The sequence below is a fragment of the Lacerta agilis genome, chromosome 14 (assembly GCF_009819535.1).
Source record: "Lacerta agilis isolate rLacAgi1 chromosome 14, rLacAgi1.pri, whole genome shotgun sequence".
In the NCBI taxonomy this organism is placed as follows: domain Eukaryota; kingdom Metazoa; phylum Chordata; class Lepidosauria; order Squamata; family Lacertidae; genus Lacerta; species Lacerta agilis.
Window position 1 is genome coordinate 2666657 of NC_046325.1, and position 17660 is coordinate 2684316.

The 17660-nt window shown below is 52.1% G+C and overlaps 1 protein-coding gene across 1 annotated transcript in view; it reads right to left on the bottom strand.

Annotated features, from left to right (window-relative positions):
* Positions 1 to 4409, bottom strand: part of FGF11 (fibroblast growth factor 11) — a 41634-nt gene extending 37225 nt beyond the window's left edge. Inside the window, exon 1 of the mRNA XM_033169590.1 lies at positions 4172 to 4409. Within this exon, the coding sequence (XP_033025481.1) occupies positions 4172 to 4364 (193 nt within the window). The 5' untranslated portion in view covers positions 4365 to 4409. The remainder of the gene's footprint in view (positions 1 to 4171) is intronic.
* Between the last annotated feature and the right edge of the window lie 13251 nt (positions 4410 to 17660).

The window sequence follows — 17660 nt, forward strand, 5'->3', positions numbered from 1 at the left end:
AATTCAAAAGCATCAATTCGACCCCTGGGTTAGCATATTCAAATGTCTCACGGGCTGGCACACGGAGGCTAGGACCCAAACCAGTGGGTTCAAGTTACAAGAAAGGAGATTTCAGCTAAATATCGGGAATAACTTTCTGACGGTAAGAGGCGCTCGACAGTAGAACGGTCTTCGCTGGAGGTTTTTAAGCAGAGATCGGATGGCCGCCTGTCATGTATGATCTAGTTGAGATTCCTGCAATGCAGAGGGTTGGAATAGATGACCCTCGGGGGTCCCTTCTACAATTCTACGATTCCTGCTAGGATACGCGTCTTTATGCTGGCTTTTGACACTCAAGGTGCATGTTGCTAAGAACCAATATTAAATGGTGTCTAATATTGTGCTTAATGCCCCGGGACCTTGGGGTGAAGGGCAGGCAATTAGTAATAATAATAATAATAATAATAATAATAATAATAATAGTAATAACAACAATCATTTCCCATTTTTGCAAAATGTCTGCTGCACGGCTGGCTGTCTTTTTGAAGAATTAATCCCTCTTTGTGGATTTAACTCTCGTTTTAATTATGAGTTGCACACACCCCGAAGGCCCCTTTCAGCATCTCGGAGACAGGGTGCAAAGGTTTTAAGGTATAAGACATGCAATTAAAGGAAGAACAGAGGAGGAAACACCTTTTAGAAGAAGAAGAAGAAGAAGAAGAAGAAGAAGAAGAAGAAGAAGAAGAAGAAGAAGAAGAAGAAGAGGAAGGAAGATAACGAGAAAAACAAAATGCTCCTCTCCCGCAAAGTTCCACGGCGAGATCTGCGCGGTTCCTGGATGCGAGGCCCGCATTGCCTGTCACTCTGTCATTCGCCAAGACATTTGAAGGACAAAATTGGAGAGAGGGGAGGGGGCTTAAGGGTGGTGGAGGGGAGGCAGCGACTCTCTTCTTTGGCTGTTGCAATTACCCATAAAATGCCTCTCTCTCTCTCTCTCTCTCTCTCTCTCTCTCTCTCTCTCTCTCTCTTTCCTTGTTTTGTCTTTCGAAATCCACCCGTTTCCAAAGAGGAACGCAGTGACTTGTCAAATGTGTGCAGCTTGGGTGGGGAAACGGCCACAGGAATCCAGCCTTTCCATAGAGAATAGTCTATATCTTTTGGGGGGGGGGAAACTGCACGTTCCAGCCCTAGATATATGTGGGGTGTCCCCAGGCGGGGCCTCGCTGTTGACACAGCCCCACGGGCATCGAAACAGGGGCACGGCCCTCCTGCGAAACAGAGCGGAAGGATGGAAGAGATACTCCTCTGCGGGGTCAGATCTCTTCGCCCTGTCAAGGATTAGCTCTGCGGTTCCGTTTTGCGATTTCTAATATCGTTTCCCCAGGGAGACTTTTGCACCCTGTCCTGGGTGCAATTCGGAGAAGGGGTGCAAACGCCCCACCGATCCCCACTCAGCTGTCCCAAAGGCACCTAGGAAACACCGCAAACTAGGGGTCACCGGGGCATGCAGGTTTTGAGGGGTGGGACGCTCTCGGTCGCGCGTCCATTAATGTGGACAAGGATAACCGAGTCAACGCTTTCCTTCCGAGGCCACCATGACTGATAAACTCCCTTGAGGGAAACGAGGTTTTGCAGGATCCGCTAAGCGACACAGCCTCAAACCATCTCAAGCGTCAAATTCCTGCCTAACCATTTGCCCGGAAGGAAGTCCCATTCAACTTACTTCCGATTAAAGCCCGGCCGTTTTGGGATTCTCAAACTTTCGGGCGTTTTCCTCCTTCCACCCCACAACGTCTAAAACGCCTTATGGCACCGTAATTTAGCGGAAAGCATAATCCATGCAGACCTTTTGAGTGCCGAGTGAGGGACTACACCCTCGGAGAACCACCCTTCCCAGCAGCCCGGATCAATACGGTTATCACAACCTGGAAATAGGGGGCGAGGTAGGGAGACGGATCAGGCCTCTGGCCCCCTGAGATCATTCAGTCTGGCCCGCTGCAATGCAGAGCCTGCCACCCAAATCTTTTCCCTTCCCACTGACTGGCCTAGGAAGTGACCTGATCCTAAATTAGACCACTGGGGAGTGTTCCTCTAGCTCCATGCTGGCTACACTGACTGGCAGCAGTGGCTCTCTGGGGTTTCAGACAGCCCTACCTGGAGACGCCGGCAGGATTTGAACCCGGCACCATCCGAGTGTGAAATTCGGTCTCTGCCACCGAGCCCCTTACAGACCCTTTCCACACCGAGCCCGGTGGATTCATTCCTCTTCTCGATTCCTCTTCTCGAGCTTTTGAAACAGAAATTAAGGACTGCGGCCGCCCTCCGTAGCCACTAGGGAAGACAGCCTGGAGGACCACCTGCTTCCCCTCACCCCCTCCCTGGCGATTAGCATCCTTCCTGAACAGGCCAGGAGCAAGAAGTCTATATAGACACGACCACTTAGGCTAATAATAAGCCTTAATTATAATCCCCCATCCCGGCACAATTAGGTAGCATTTTGAGAATAAGCAAATATAGGATTTCACATTTGGGCGTGATAAACCCTCGGATTTCAGGACTCACCAGCGGCGACAGCTGCGTTTTCATTTAGAGACCTTTAAAATTAATGGGCTATCTTTTTTTTTAAAAGCCGTAAAAACCCAAACGGGGTGTCGTTCCATATTCTACAGAGCATCGCGGCTCGTTTGTTTGAATTTCCACACCGGGTCCTGCTGTTCAGCCCTGATCGAAAAGCCGGACAGGGCCTCTGAGCATGCGGTGAGTGCTGCAAAACCAGGAATCTCCTCTAGATTGGCCCATCTATTTCAGATAGATGGTTTCAGGGAGACATTTTAGGACCGCAAATAATTGTTACTACAGTACGGATTTAAAAGCCTGCTAACTTTCCGCAGGCAGGGAAGACGAACTTCCAGCTAAAAGATCAATCCTTCAGAAGCCTCGACAAGAGGAAGCCGGCCTCCCTGTTAAACATTTCCCAGTCGGAAAGAGTTTGGTGAAAGTCTAAGCTGCAAAAATCAGCGCTGAAATTATTTTATTTCTTCAAAATTACTCGCCCCACCTTTGCAGGGACTCATTCATACATTCCACTGTCCCGTACGCAGTTGCCTGTACTGTATAAACTTGCCGACTATTTATTTCCGGGTTCAGATTGACTAGTAAAAAGTAAAATAAATTTGTAACTTTAATAACATTTTCAGCCAACAGGGGGGAAAGGGCACCCCACTCCATAGAAGCCCCTCCAGGCTGCACCTGAGATTTGTGGGTTTATACATTCGATATGTGCCTCTTCTACCTAAGTTTCTAGTCCTCAAGATAACTGAACAGGCCTTTTCCTGCAGCAATGAGTCCCACAGCTATCCAAGAGATCACAGAAACGGAAGACCGCCCCATTGCACAGCAGAGACCCCTACTGCTGACCCAGAGGAGACAAAGCTTCCATCAGGCGACCCATAGATGCGCAAGGTTGAAAACAGTCGGTGTAAACCGCCCCCCCTCCGAGGCCCAGCGCCTCCTGCTGTCGAACCCAGGGCCCTGCAACTCACAAAGGACAGTCCATATTTACAACAAATGTGTGAAGCCGTCGACCCCGGGATATATATCTGGGATACCGCCCAGTCCTGTGGACCCCCTGGAAACGGAATCCCTCCCCTGTCTGCATTAACCGCAATGAAAGGGCGCCCCCTGCTGTTGACCCCCCAGATAACTCGCACCCCAACAGCACATTTGATTTGCCTGTTTCCAAGGCATTTACATCACACACCTAACCAGAGCCTTGGCCCAGCACTGGCCGGCAGCACCTCTCCAGGATTTCAAGCCAGGATCTGTGCCTGTAGATGACAGAACCCCGCCACCTTCTGCACTCCAAGCAGGTGCTCTTCCGCCCACCAACAACCCTTCATTTACAAACCAAGCCAAGATTCTAGACCTCATGGCTTCCCCCCTTAAGACCCAGGGAAGACAGGACCAGATAGCTCAGAGTTGCCTACAACGGCTGGCGGAAGCAATCCAGGATTTCCAGACCCGGGCGGGCAGCATCCTTCTGCACTCGGAGCAGTCGCTCTCCCGCGGTGAGCCACAACCCAGGACCCACCCGCCCGCGCCTCCTCCGGAGAGATCCAGGATCCGGGACCACCTCTCCGCAGGGGATGGATGGAGGGGGTCGGGTAAGGTGGGGACGGGGGGGGGGACTTACCGGGCGTTTTCTCCAGCCGCCCCTTTCTCCCCCCGCACAGTCTGACTTTGGAGATTAAAATGAGCAGTTGTTTCTGGCATAAAGACTTGGTCCCTCGGGGGCAAACCTTCCTCTGCGTGGAGACGGGCCGGCTGGCCACCGGGTCGCGGATCTCCCGTTTCTGCCGGATCAGGGAGCTGGCTAAGGCGGCCATGCCTGCCCCATCCGGAGGCGAGCAGGACTAGGGGGCGAGGCGGGGTGTTGGGGGGGGCAGGGGGCGCCCCCTCCTCTCTCTCCCCTTCTCTCCTTCCACGCCCTCCCGGCGGCGGCAGGTCAAGGCGTCCCGGCGAAGAAGCGCTGCGGATCCCGCCGCTCTCCGGCCGGACGGCGCGGCTGGCAATCCGACGGGGCGGGTTCGATCCCCGGCAGCGGTTCAAAAAATAAAGGGGGAAATCAAAAAACGAAAACGAAGACTGGGTATCTCCTCCTCTTCTTCCTAGGGTGACTCCAAGGTGGAGATCGCCTCCCTCCTCCGGGGCGGCCCCGGGAAAAGGGCGCCCCCCTCCGAAAGAGAGGGGGGTCTCTGCCGACGGCTGGCTCTCCCTCTCGTGCTAGGACTGGATCCCATGACGGATCCCTCGCCGCCGCCGCCTTCGCCGGAGTGCCGTCTCCATCCCGGCTTCCGCTGCGCTTGGAGGGATGGAGGGAGGGAGGGAGGGAGAGGGGGGGCGGGGAGGAGACCCCGGTGTCCTTCAGAGCTTCAGAGGTTAATTATGTGTGGAGAGGGAGGGAGGGAAGGAGGGAGAAGCCCGGGGGGTGGGGGTGGGCAGAGAGACACACACAGAGAGAGATCCTGGATCGGGGTGGAGAGGTGGGGGGGGGGTGGAGTTGTCGATCTGGGTGTGTTAAGGGATAGACGGAGGAGAAGAGAGCAGAAAAGGGAGGGGTGGGGGAGGGAGAGAGGGAGGGATTCTGTCACACACCCGTGACAAAGCTCGGGGGGGGGGGATAGTCCCCCAGTCTGTTAGGCACCCTGGGGCGGGGGGGGGCGTGGAGAGGGAGAAAGTCTTTATTGTCCAGGGAAAGGTGTATTTTGATATTTTGGGGGGGGGTCCGTCTTCCTTTCCTGGGGCGGCGATGGGAGGGGGGGGAAGGTCCCTCTTTCAGTCTGCGGAAGGAAGCCTGGATAGTCCCCCCCCCCCGAAGAATTAATTGAAATTAATCCGTAGCGATTGGAGACGCGGGGTGGGTGTCTGGGGTTTGGACGTCCGTTATGGGTGTGGGTGGGTTTGATGGGGCGGAGGCAGACACGGGGGGACACCCCAAAAGGGCGAGGCGGAAGGGTTTCCCTCGCCCTCCCCCCCCCAAGCCGTGGGGTGAATCTCCTCCAGATCGGAATGTAATGTAAGGAGTCAAGAAAATCTCCCTAAGGGTCGCGTTGACTTTGGGAAGGGTCCTTGGAAGGGGGGGGGGAGTGTCCCTGCCTCAATGCGGGGTCTTGGGGTGGGAGGGGGTCGTGCAAGGACTCAGCACACGCGACAACGTGCGCGGTCCCCCCCCGCCCCCCAAAACACCCATTGCACCTCCTGGCGGCGCCTCCCATGTGGGTCAGCGCGGAATTGCGATCAGCGCCCCCTGCAGGCGCCGCGCCGCTCCGCACCTCCCGTTTCCCGATAGGAGAGGAGCGGGCGCACACCTAAAGGAGGGTCGTATCCGCACGGCGCATTGAAAGCGCGTTTGGAACGCGTGTAGAGCACGCTTGGCTTCTCTCCCCACCCCCGACCTCCTCGCAAGAATCCTGGGGCTGTAGTTTACCTTTCAGGGAGCTACAGTTCCTAGCACCCCCTTTGCAAACTACAGTTCCCAGGGTGCCGCGGGGGAAGCTTTAAATGCGTGTTAGATGCGAGCAACGGGGCTACGAATGAAGATCCGTGTGGCGACCTTAGTGGCGAGTCACTGCCTCTCTCAGCCTAACCTTGTGCGAGGCAGCGGTTTGGTGGGGTCAGAAAACCTTTTGGACAGATGGGAAAGCATCTAAAACAACAAAGGGGTATCTGAGCATGTGCAGAGTGGCTTTGTCTCAGCTGGGCACAGAGAACAGGACTTCCCTTGAACCTCTCCTTTCTCCGCCTCAGTTTCCCTTCTGCTCAATGGGAACAATTGCTACCCATCAGCTCCTACCAAGAACAAACTTAGTTGGTCTCTAAGGTGCTACTGGAAGGAATTTTTTTATTTTTATTTTGTTTAAACAAAAACAACAACCCCACTCCCATGGTGTGTTTTTTTAAATGAAGGTCTAAACGAGGAGCCCCTGAGCATGTACAGAGTTCCCTTCCCATCACCGCCGAGCCTGTTCCCCATATGTCTCTCGCCATCATTTGCAGAAAAGAGAGGGAGCGAAAATGTGTGGTTTCCGGAACGAATTTGATCTCAGCAATACTTCAGGATTTATTTATTTATTTTAAATTTATTTTTGTGTGTGTGTACAAATTAACCGCACAGCACGCCCCTTAAATCACAGGCCTCCCGGCTGTGTTTGCCAGAGGCGGGGGAGAGAGCGCCTCTACAGATCGATGGAACTGGGACAAGGACTAATGGCTGCATATATTCCCACCCTGGGAGCAGTCAATAGACATGGAAATTACGGAATCTCTCATCAGGGAGCTATAGGTCTTCAACAGGGGAGAGAGGGAAGCGGCGGGAGGGGGGGCGGCTGTTCCCCTGCAGAGTCAAAAAAAAAAAGGCACCCTCTGCTTCTGAATCCATCTCCCACCACCATGTTTGGAATGGGGGAGGGAGGGAACAAAACTCTGGGGCAGTGAGAGGTGAGGAAGGCTGGGTAGGGGGCCCATGTCTCTATTGCCCCCCTTCACGTGTCTGCTCCTTGCCCCCTGCCCTGGATAAAATGGTGGAATTGCGGACTTGGAAGGAAAGCAACCCCACCCCACCCCCGGTCTTCTAGCCCAGGGCCGGATTTAGGTTTGATGCGGCCCTAAGGTAACGGGCCCTTTCTATGTCCAGCTGTCCTTTGTCAACAACAAATTGTCGCTGTTTTTTGGGTTGAATATACGCTATATGGCCATTTATGGACCTGATAGGTATCTCAAGCCGTTTGCCCATGTTGCCGTGCAACCAGTCCATGCAGAATGTAGGCACCCTATATATAGAAAGGAGCAAACCATTCATATTTTAGGGAGCAGGCTAGCAGGCGGGGCCCATGACTTACATCCTAGGAGCCTACACAACACAAAACCCTGTTGCTGAATGTAGGTTTTATTTTATTTGTTCTTTATCTTATATTTTGGAAACGTACATCCATTTGTTGTTTTTCCTTTAATTTTTGGGGGGCCCTAAGCTATAGCTTGTTTAGCTTATACGTAAATCTGGCACTGATCTCGCTCAACCCCCTGCGATGCATTTAATTTAATTTAATTAATGACGATGATGATGCAGGGGTCAAGCATCCCTGACAGGCCGCCCAACCTCTCTTTTAAAATCTGCAACGCAGGAGAGTCAACACTGACTTCCGAAAGCAGTCAGAAAGCAGTCAGAAAGTTCTTCCTGATGTTTGGTCGGAATCGCCTTCTGAAACAGCAGGAAGCAAACAGGCGGAAGGGAAGATGACTCGATGGTTCTGCATCAGGGCCTGATTTATAAGTTGTCTTTTCGCTGGAGGAAGACACCCGAGCTCTTGAGATATACCTGCAGCAGGAGATCTTCCCCGAACCCACCAAGGAAGAGGTATTCCTGTTTCCCGGATCATGTCCAGTTTACCACTGGTGTGCTAGTTGTTGGACAGGACACCTCTAGCGACTTGGATTGACAATGCCCTTTTGAAAACTTTTCTTAGCTAGACGCCGGTCGCCAGTGGATTTGGCTGGTTGGTTCAAATCAATATCTGAAACGCCGACGCACCAAACTCTGCCTCCGAGCCTCCAAAACTCTGTTGCCTTCTCAGCCTTCATGCCAACCCACAGTTGCTTCTCTTCTACCGCGGGGCTGGTTCAGAGCCCCCCGTCCCCGTCCCCCCAGCCAAACTGACCTTTCCCCTTCCCTCACAGAAAGCTGCTTTTTGAGCATTCCGTCGACGGCACCAGAACCGCCTGCGAGCCTTCCGTGACATCAGAGGAGCTCCGCCAATCGCTGAAGGGCGATTTCCAGGAACGGACGTCATATTGCAGATTGCAGTCAGGGTTTCCTGCCTATCGTAAACAAGAGATTTCTTTTCATCCGCTGCAAATATAATGATTCCCAAGTCCTGCTGCTCCCAGGAGCCAGCCCAGAGCCTATGAACAACTCTGTTCCGTCTTGGTCAGACTCTGTCCGGAGTCCAGTTCTGGGCACCTCGATTTCAGAAGGAGATGGACAAGCTGGAAGGTGGGCAGAGGAGGGCGACCAGGATAACCAAGGGTCCGGAAACCACGCCTGATGAGGAACAGTTGAAGGAGGAGGGCGTGTTTAGCATGGAGAAGATGTGATAGCCATCTTCAAATATGCTGCTGCCACTTGGGGAATGAAGCCAGGTGGTTTTCTGCTGCTCTGGAGGGTAATATCCAAACATAAGGAAGAACTTCCTGGCATTAAGAGCCGTTCAACATCGTAAGAGAACCCCTCGGTGGACTCTCCTCTCTTGGAGGTTTTTAAGCAGAGGTTGGGTGGCCACCTGTCCCGGGGTTCCTTTAAGCTGTGATTCCTGCATTGCAGGGGGGGATTGGACTAGATGACCTTTGGGAATCCCTTCCAGCTCTGAAACGCTATGAGGTTCACCCTGCTTGCGAGGACAAGAAAAACACCCTCGCGGCTTCCTTCCTCTTTCGGAGAGCGGTGGGTGTGCCGCGGGTTGTGGGGCCTCTCCGCTGTGTGCGATGTGCGAGTGCCTCGTGGTTTTTTTTGGCCTCCCTTCCACACACACACAGCATTAAAATTTCATACCGGTTTCAAAAAAACAAACAGGAGGAACAGAGCAATGGGGTTATTATGTAATGCGGCTCCAATAACGCTGGATGGGTCGCTGTGCACACATGCATGTGTGTGCTTGCTGTGTTCTCCGTGGGGACGTGAACCGTAACTGGGTGGGTGGGGGCACCCATTGCCTCCAGAGGGAGGAGAGTCTCGCAGGCGGGGGGGGGGGGTTGCAGCTTGGAAACGGATTACGAAACAGTCCTGAACCGGAGGCAAGCGCAGAGGCCACTTCATCCGTCAACACGAGGATTCCTGACCTCCCTCTCCCTCTCCCTCCCTCCCACAATTTGGGTGCATCTGGGGTTAGCTCACCGGGGTCAGAGGAACACCCGAAACTAACCTGCGGTTTGGAGCCCCAACGGGAGAGAGAACCCGATGAGCCCTATAGCTGGGCCGAGCCCAGCCTCCTGTTCCTACAGTGGCCAACATTTCCCCCCCCCCCCCCAAGGAAAACCCGCAAGCAGGATTCGAACACAAGACCGGCACTCTCCCCTCCTGCTTTTTCCCAGCTACTAGCATTCGGAAGCATCGCTGCCTCCGACTGTGGAGGCCGAGCTCTCGGCCATCAATTGCTTTACAAAGTGGTCCACCAAGACCAGGGGTCAGCAAACTTTTTCAGCAGGGGGCCGGTCCACTGTCCCTCAGACCTTGTGGGGGACCGGACTATATTTTGAAAAAAAATAATGAACGAATTCCTATGCCCCACAAATAGCCCAGAGATGCATTTTAAATGAAAGCACACATTCTACTCATGTAAAAACACACTGATTCCCGGACCGTCCGCGGGCCAGATTGAGAAGGCAATTGGGCCGGATCCAGCCCCCGGGCCTTAGTTTGCCTTCCCATGACCAAGACAATGCCCTCACCCAGGGGCAGACTGAGGTCTGACGAGGCCCTAAGCTACTCAAGGTAACGGGGCCCTTTGTATGTCCAGCTGTCCTTTGTCAACAACAAATTGCCACTGTTTTTGGTGTTGAATATACACTACAGTATATGGCAATTTATGGACCTCATAGGTATCTCAAGCGCATGTTGCCATGCAACCAGTCCTTGCAGAATGTAGGCACCCTATATATAGAAAGGAGCAAACCCGGGATATTTTAGGGAGCAGGCTAGCAGGCGGGGCCCATGTCTTACATCACAGGAGCCTATACAACACAAAACACTGTTGCTGTATGTAGGTTTTATTTTATTTGTTCTTTATTTTATATTTCGGAAATGAACATCCAGTTCCCCCCTATAATTTTTTTGGGGGCCCCCAAGAGAGCGTGGCCCTAAGCTATGGCTTGTTTACATAAATCCGGCACTGGCCCTCTGCCCCTGTCCTGAGTGACCATTGTCTCTTCCTGACCAGTAAGACCCAGAGTCCACTTCTCAGGACTCTCTCAGCAAGGCATCTTAAATACCCTTTTTTCCTTTAATTTTTTTGGCCCCCCCCCCCGAGAGTGAGTTATAGCTTGTTTAGCATATACGTTAATCCGGCTCTGCCCTCACCTGCAGTATTCAGAAGCATGCAGTGGCTTCTGCCTCTAATCCTCTTTCAGAGCCATCCAAGCTGGTGGCCATCGCTGCCTCCTGTGGCAGGGAGTTCCGCAGTTGAGGAAGGATTTTCTTTTCTCTGTCCTCAGTCTCCCAACATTCAGCTTCAATGGAGTTCTCATGTTGCGAGAGGAAGGGAATTTCTTTTTCCCTGCTGTCCCCTTGCTCCACACCGCAGCTGCCCTGTCACAGACGCTTTGGTTGAGATTCTTGCATTGCAGGGGGGTTGGACTAGATGACCCTCAGGGGTCCCCGCCCCCCAATCTACAACTCTGTGATTATTATTTTTCTCTTGGGTGGCATGGGGAGGGGGTTGGACTAGATGACCCCTCGGGACCCCTTCCAACGGATTGACAATATGACAACACTCACAACTTAGGAGCGGATTGACGTAGACTTTCTCTGGACAAATGCATAGACACTTGGAACGAGTTTCCACGCAACGTCATAGGCCATTAATAATCCTACTAGGACGACATTTATTTCTTTACAGTAATCTACGGAGGTGTAATTGATTGCACTTATTGTATATACGGCAAAAAAAAATTGTATTTTTCTTTCTCACACCCTTTCCGCCCTCTTGTAAGTGAAACTCAGTAAAACATCAACAGGGAAAAGTCTACAGTTCCAAGATTAAAGGGATTAAAATAGGAACGAACAGTGCTTTTTTTCTTTTAAAAAAATGTTTAGGGGTATTCTCATTTTCCTGTTGTTGTTGTTGTTCAGTCGTTTATTCGTGTCCGACTCTTCGTGACCCCATGGACCAGAGCACGCCAGGCACGCCTATCCTCCACTGCCTCCCGCAGTTTGGCCAAACTCATGCCAGTCGCTTCGAGAACACTGTCCAACCATCTCATCCTCTGTCGTCCCCTTCTCCTTGCGCCCTCCATCTTTCCCAACATCAGGGTCTTTTCCAGGGAGTCTTCTCTTCTCATGAGGTGGCCAAAGTCTTGGAGCCTCAGCTTCAGGATCTGTCCTTCCAGTGAGCACTCAGGGCTGATTTCCCTCAGAATGGATAGGTTTGATCTTTTTGCAGTCCACGGGACTCTCAAGAGTCTCCTCCAGCACCAGAATTCAAAAGCATCCATTCTTCGGCCACCAGCCTTCTTTATGGTCCATCTCTCACTGGAGAGCTGGAGCTCATTTTCCTACTCATGTTGAAATACTGCCCCTGAATGAGGCTGTGGTGGCCTGGGATTCGGACTCAGACGCCGAACCCGAGGAATCCCAGCCGGCACATGATTCCCCGCCTCCAAAACCAGCTGAGCCAGGGCCAGGGCTTCAGCTTGAAAGGTCCTCCTCACCTGTGCTGGTTCCTCAGGTGCAGGCATCAGCGGAGTCTGCTCTGGCTTCTGATGGGGTGGAGGACCCATTGCCTGCAGGTATTCCATGCCCAGCCTCGTCAGGGGAAGCTGAGGCAGCCCCTGGGTCCGGTAGCCCACCGGCCTCTCCTGAACTCCAGAGGTCCAGGGCCGAGAGTGCTTGCAGGAGGAGTACTTGCCAGAAGGAGAGGCGAGTCTCCAGAGGATCGGGGCCACCCTAAGCGTCAGGGCAGATAAAAGCCAGCCAGCCGCAGCCCCAAGTTGCGTGAGCAACATAGTTGCTAACATGCTTCTGAAGAAGTGTGCATGCACACGAAAGCTCATACCAAGAACAAACTTAGTTGGTCTCTAAGGTGCTACTGGAAAGAAATTTTTATTTTGTTATGCTTCTGACTGTAACCCTGTTCCCTTTCCTTGCCCTGCTCCCTGCCGGACTGACCCCGTTGGACACCTTAGCATTGGACCAGACCTTGCTTTACGGACAAACCCCCTGGGGGCCAGCACAGAGGCCAAACTTAGATTCACAAAATGTTTAGGGGTATACATTCCCCTGCCCCGTGTCCCCCCCCCCCCAGAAAAAAAGCACAGGACATGTGCCTTTATAGATAACAGCTCCTTTGCACGCTCTCAACATCTGTGTTTTGGGATGGCTTAGAAACCTTAGAAGAGCCTGCACAGCCGCCCATGTGATGGCAGGCAGGCGAGGCAGTGAATTATGCAGAGGGCGAAGGCAAGGCCTCTTCCTTCTTCCTTCGCTCCTGGCCCGGCTGCTTGGGTGACAAACCAGGTCTTCTCCACCCCGAAACTCCCTCTCCATCTCTGCCTCCCTCCCTCTCTCTCTGTCACTCTCCAAGGCCTCAGCCCCACAGCGCAGGCTCATTAAATTCTCACACACGGATGCGCCTCTCGCACGAGGTGGGGGACTGGGCTGGTGAAGGCAGCTGGTTCACCCCCAAACCGCTTTGCCCAGGGCCTGTGGTGACATTTGGCGGGTGCAGAGGAGGAGGGCGAGCGGCAGAGAAGCACATGGCCGCCCCGCATCCCGGGAGTCGGCCCCCCTCCCCGGACGCCGGGGAAAGTCTCTTCCTGCTTCTATCTCTCTGCTATTATTCATGATGAACTCTGTTATTAGTTCAGCCCACCGCGTCCCCCAGCCTCCTGGAGAAAGAGCGCTCGGTTTGAGAACCAGCGCCTCTGAGCATGTGCAGAGCGCTTTTTCTGGGGGAGGGGGGGGTTGAAAGATTTTTTTTGGTCAATGCCATTTTCTAACGTACACGGAGGGCTGTTATGGCAATGGAGGAAAGTTTAAAGGCGAAAAGCGAAAAGCGAAACAGTAAGATAGGAACACAGAACGAGTATAGTTGGACATAGGCCGAAAAGCAAAATAATATCTGCACTATCTGATTATCAGGGCACCACTGAAATTCAAAATGCCTATGTCCTCCTCTGGTCATCAGAAGAACCTTCCAATGTCAAGAATTTGGCGTCTTGCTCTTCATTTCTCCCCTCTCCCCTCCTCGTTCCTTTTCCTTTTGTGCCATGACTTTTTAAGACAGTCAGCCTAATCCTTTAATCTGCCGACCTGGAGATTCAAGCCTCCTCTCTGCCACCTGGAGGTTGGCTGGCCAACCTGGAGACTTCAGATCTGACCATGCTAGAAGCCACCGAGAGAAAGCCCAAAGCTGAACAGAGGACCCAGGAGTCCGAGTCCTTTCCAGAAGAGTTAGCGATTGAAGAGGCACTTAAAGCGGGAGAAGGCAGCTCTCTGGAGAGCTGTAATTAATGGGTGCGCCTATCAAATTTTCATAAGTGTTTCTGTTCGCTGACAGCTCCCTGTCCGGTGGCCAAGGGCTATTGGCTCAGCCCCAGCCAAGATGTGAAGGTGGCTACTGCCCCCTGATGGCCAAAGTGGGAACTGTGTGTATTGGGAGGGCCTGTGGGTGGGGCTCTGGCAGACACCTGAACCCTGAAACCTGATGTCATAGACTGAACCACCCTAAATGGAGCAGTTTCCATAGGTTCGAAGCTAGCTGACGACTGCAGCCTTTCTCAACGTAACAACATAAGGCGAACCCTTCTGGATCAGGCCAGGGCCCCATCTAAGTCCTGCATCCTGTTCCCACAGGGGCCACATGCCCCTAAGAACCTAGGAATCCAGATAGACTGCTTCTGGACCTGGAGGCTCCACAAGGGCACCGGAAGAGCCTGCCAGATCAGGCCAGTGGCCCATCTAGGCCAGCTTCCTTTTCTTATACTGGCCAAGCAGGTGGCCCAAAGGAGGCAGGATTCGAACACAAGAACCCTCTCCCTACCTGTGGTTTCCAGCAACTGGGATTCAGAAGCATCGCTGCCACAGACAGCAGAGGCAGGGAAGAGCCAACCCGGCTAGGAGCCCTCGATAGCCCTCTCCTCCTTTGTGAATTGTCCAGTCGTCCCTGCCCCCCTGTGGCAGGGAGTTCCACAGTTTAACAATGCGCTGCATGAAGAAGGAGGGCTTCCTTTTAACTGCCCTGAATCTTCCGATGCTCAGCTTCGTTGCATGACCAAAAGTTCCAGTGTTAGCTCACTCCAGCTCCTAGGACAGGAGTAGACAATTGCAGTCCAAGGCGGTCTCTACGACCAGTTGAACTCGGCCCCAGGCCACGCCCCTTCGGCTCAGGCCACGCCCCTCACCAGCCTCTCTTCACACCCTCCTTGGCCTGAAATCCTCCATTTGCAGAGGCAGTCTACCTCCGAGTCTCGGGTGCTGGGGGAGCCAGTGGAGAGCCCTGCTTTTGAGCCTCCCTGAGCTGTCCACCGTCAGAAACAGGATACTGGGTTTCGCCGTCCTTGACTGTGATCAATCGGGTCTGTGTTCCAGACCCAGCGGCTAGAAACAGCTGTCCCCACCCCTGGCAAGAAAAAAAAACCCTAATATCATCTCCTCTCCACCCACCCACCTAGCCCAGAGCAGTTTCATGATCGATAGCTGGGGAAGGGGCCTTATTTTTCTCCGCACTTTCTCCGCACTCACCCCGAAACACCCCCTTCCTCCCCAGAGGCCTTTCCAGAGGTTCCCGGGACCTGTTATGCAAAGAGCTCCGTGCGAGGCAATGAAATCCATTAGCGGAATAATGGACCACATTCAGCGTTTACGTTCCTGCTATAAAACCCTCATTTTCTCTCTCCCTCTCTCACTCTCCGATAATAAATAATAAAGATTTCTTTTTTTTAAAAGAAGCTTTTCTCAGCTCTGGCCTCTTCCAAGGCAATTTGCTAATTGCCTAGACAGAATTCCTTGGCTTGGCTCTGTGATATCTCAGCCTGCCAGGGGGCCGGGGCCTGTGAGGAGAGCTATAATTTATAAATAAAATGAAATAAAAACCACACACCCACCGGGCAAGGAATCCCCCCTCCCCAAACGTAGTAGGTTCACGGGTCCTGTTGCAAGCAACTTGCATCTCTAATCAGACAAGCTGGAGTTTGGGAAGAACTTTGACTCCGTTTAAAGATGAGCCCATCCGATTCACACTTTCGGAGAATAATACAGGAGCCGTCCATTGGAAAACTGCATTTTCTGAATTTTGCACTGTGGTTTCGCCAGCTGCTTAAGACTGCGCGGACCAGGGCGACGTGGGCTGAGAAACGAACGTGAAAATAGCGTGCAAAATGCATTATAAGTGTGTGAGGGTGGGCAAAGGGTTGCATTGGCAAAACTCTGTGTTTTCAGCAAAACTGTGTGCAGGGAAACCGTGTACATTCAGGATAAACCTACGCTAAAATTCTGACGAATTTTCACGGTGACTCTTTAAAACTGTATAAGAACACAACAAGAAACTGCTGGATCAGAGCAATGGCACTTCTAGTCCAGCATCCTGTTCTCACAGTGGCCAACCAGATATCCGTTATGGGAAACCAGTGAACAGGATTCGAACACAAGATCCCTCTCCTCTCCTGCATCGCTTCCTCCAACCGTTTAGGCGGAGCGCAGCCATCCTGGCTAGGAGCTGTCGATAGCCCTCTCCTCCTCCATGAATTTGCCCAATCCTCTTTTAAAACCACCCAGGAGGTTAGTGGTCATCGCTGCCTCTTGTGGCAGGGAGTTCCGCAGTTGAACTCTGCGCTTCACAATGGAGAACTTACTTTTCTCGGTTCCGAACCTTCCAGCGTCCGGCTCCTTTGTGCACCCCCACGTTCTGTTGTTATGGGGAGAAGGAGGGACTCTTTTCTCGGCCCAGGCGTAATTTCATCGACCCCTATCTTCTTCCTCCAGATTAAAAAAAGTCCCTCCTCCCTTTGGATCACCTGGGTTGCTCTTTCCTGAACCCTTTCCCCCAACTCTGCAACGTGGAGAAGACTGGGGAAAGAGAAATCGGATTTGCCTGTTAGCGGGGGGGGGGGGCAGGTTTGGGATTCGCGTTCCCAGCCCGCCCTTCATTAATTCTGATTCCCAGGTCTAATATTTATTTTCTGCAGCGGATGCTGAATCAGGGACTTGCGAATCCCGGGAAAGAGATGCAATAAATTTCAAGCGGCGGGTGGCTTTGATCTTGTGCCTTCCCTCTGTCTCTCATCTCTACCCCCTCCTTACGATGCGGCTGATTTTTTTTTTTGGGGGGGGGAGGGCAGGTGGAGGTTAACCTCTCTTGAGTTTCTCTATTAAGCTGGCTTCCCCCTACTGGCGATGATGTCGAACTGAGGCCTGCGGAGCCATTCATTCATTATTCCAGGGAAGGCCCCAAATAAATCCCTTTTTATTCTAGACCACGTCCGAATTTGCTCAGAATTTAAGCCTCTCTGAGATCATCATCCTTCTGCAACCTCGATTTATTTTTTTGGGGGGGGGAGAAAGAAGCTCTTCCCTCTTTCGTCACGCTCAAACTCGGGAATCACCCTGCGCACTTGATGGACAGGGCGGTCAAAAGGAAGCTCTTAATCACGCCGCTAATTGGCTTATTAATTAATTAGCGAGATGCGTGGCTGGTCACTGGCTTAAGTAGCGTTTGCAAATGAGATCAGGCGAATTCTTGGAAAGGGAAAATTGTCTGCAAGCGCCAATCGCGCCATCATGCAATTTAAAAGCGCGCAACTTGCTCCCAAGAATCGTGGGAACTGTAGTTTGCACCCGCACCGAGCTAGAATTCCCGGCGCCCTTAACAAAACTACAGTTCCCAGGATGCTTTGCGGCGAGCCGTGTGGCTCAAATGGACTTTGAATTGTTTGGTGCTTTAACTGCTGAAGCAAAGGTGCCTATGGATCTTAAACTAGGATGTACAGTACAACAGAAAATGATATTGGCAATTTATTGGACTCTGTTACGTTTATGTAGAAAATGACTGCGCTGCATTGCAGGGGTTGGACTAGATGACAGTAATAGACACTAAAAAGGATAATGCTTATTTGAAACACATGTTTTTACAGTGTTCTAGGCTTACTAAGTTTTGGGAGAAAGTATTGGATTGTATAAACATGACTGTGCAGAAAAAAGTTAAAATTCTCAAAGGAAAATGTTCTTTTGAATTACGTGACTTCTATATAGAATTTGACAATTGGACACTGTAAATGGATTTTTCGTGCCGAAAGACTGATATCGATGCACTGGAAAGGTACACCTGTTAGACAATGGACTGAATATATGACAACGCTTGCGATTTGTGAATGAATCGCTTACAGACATAGACTTTGTATGGACAAGTAGAACAGTATTC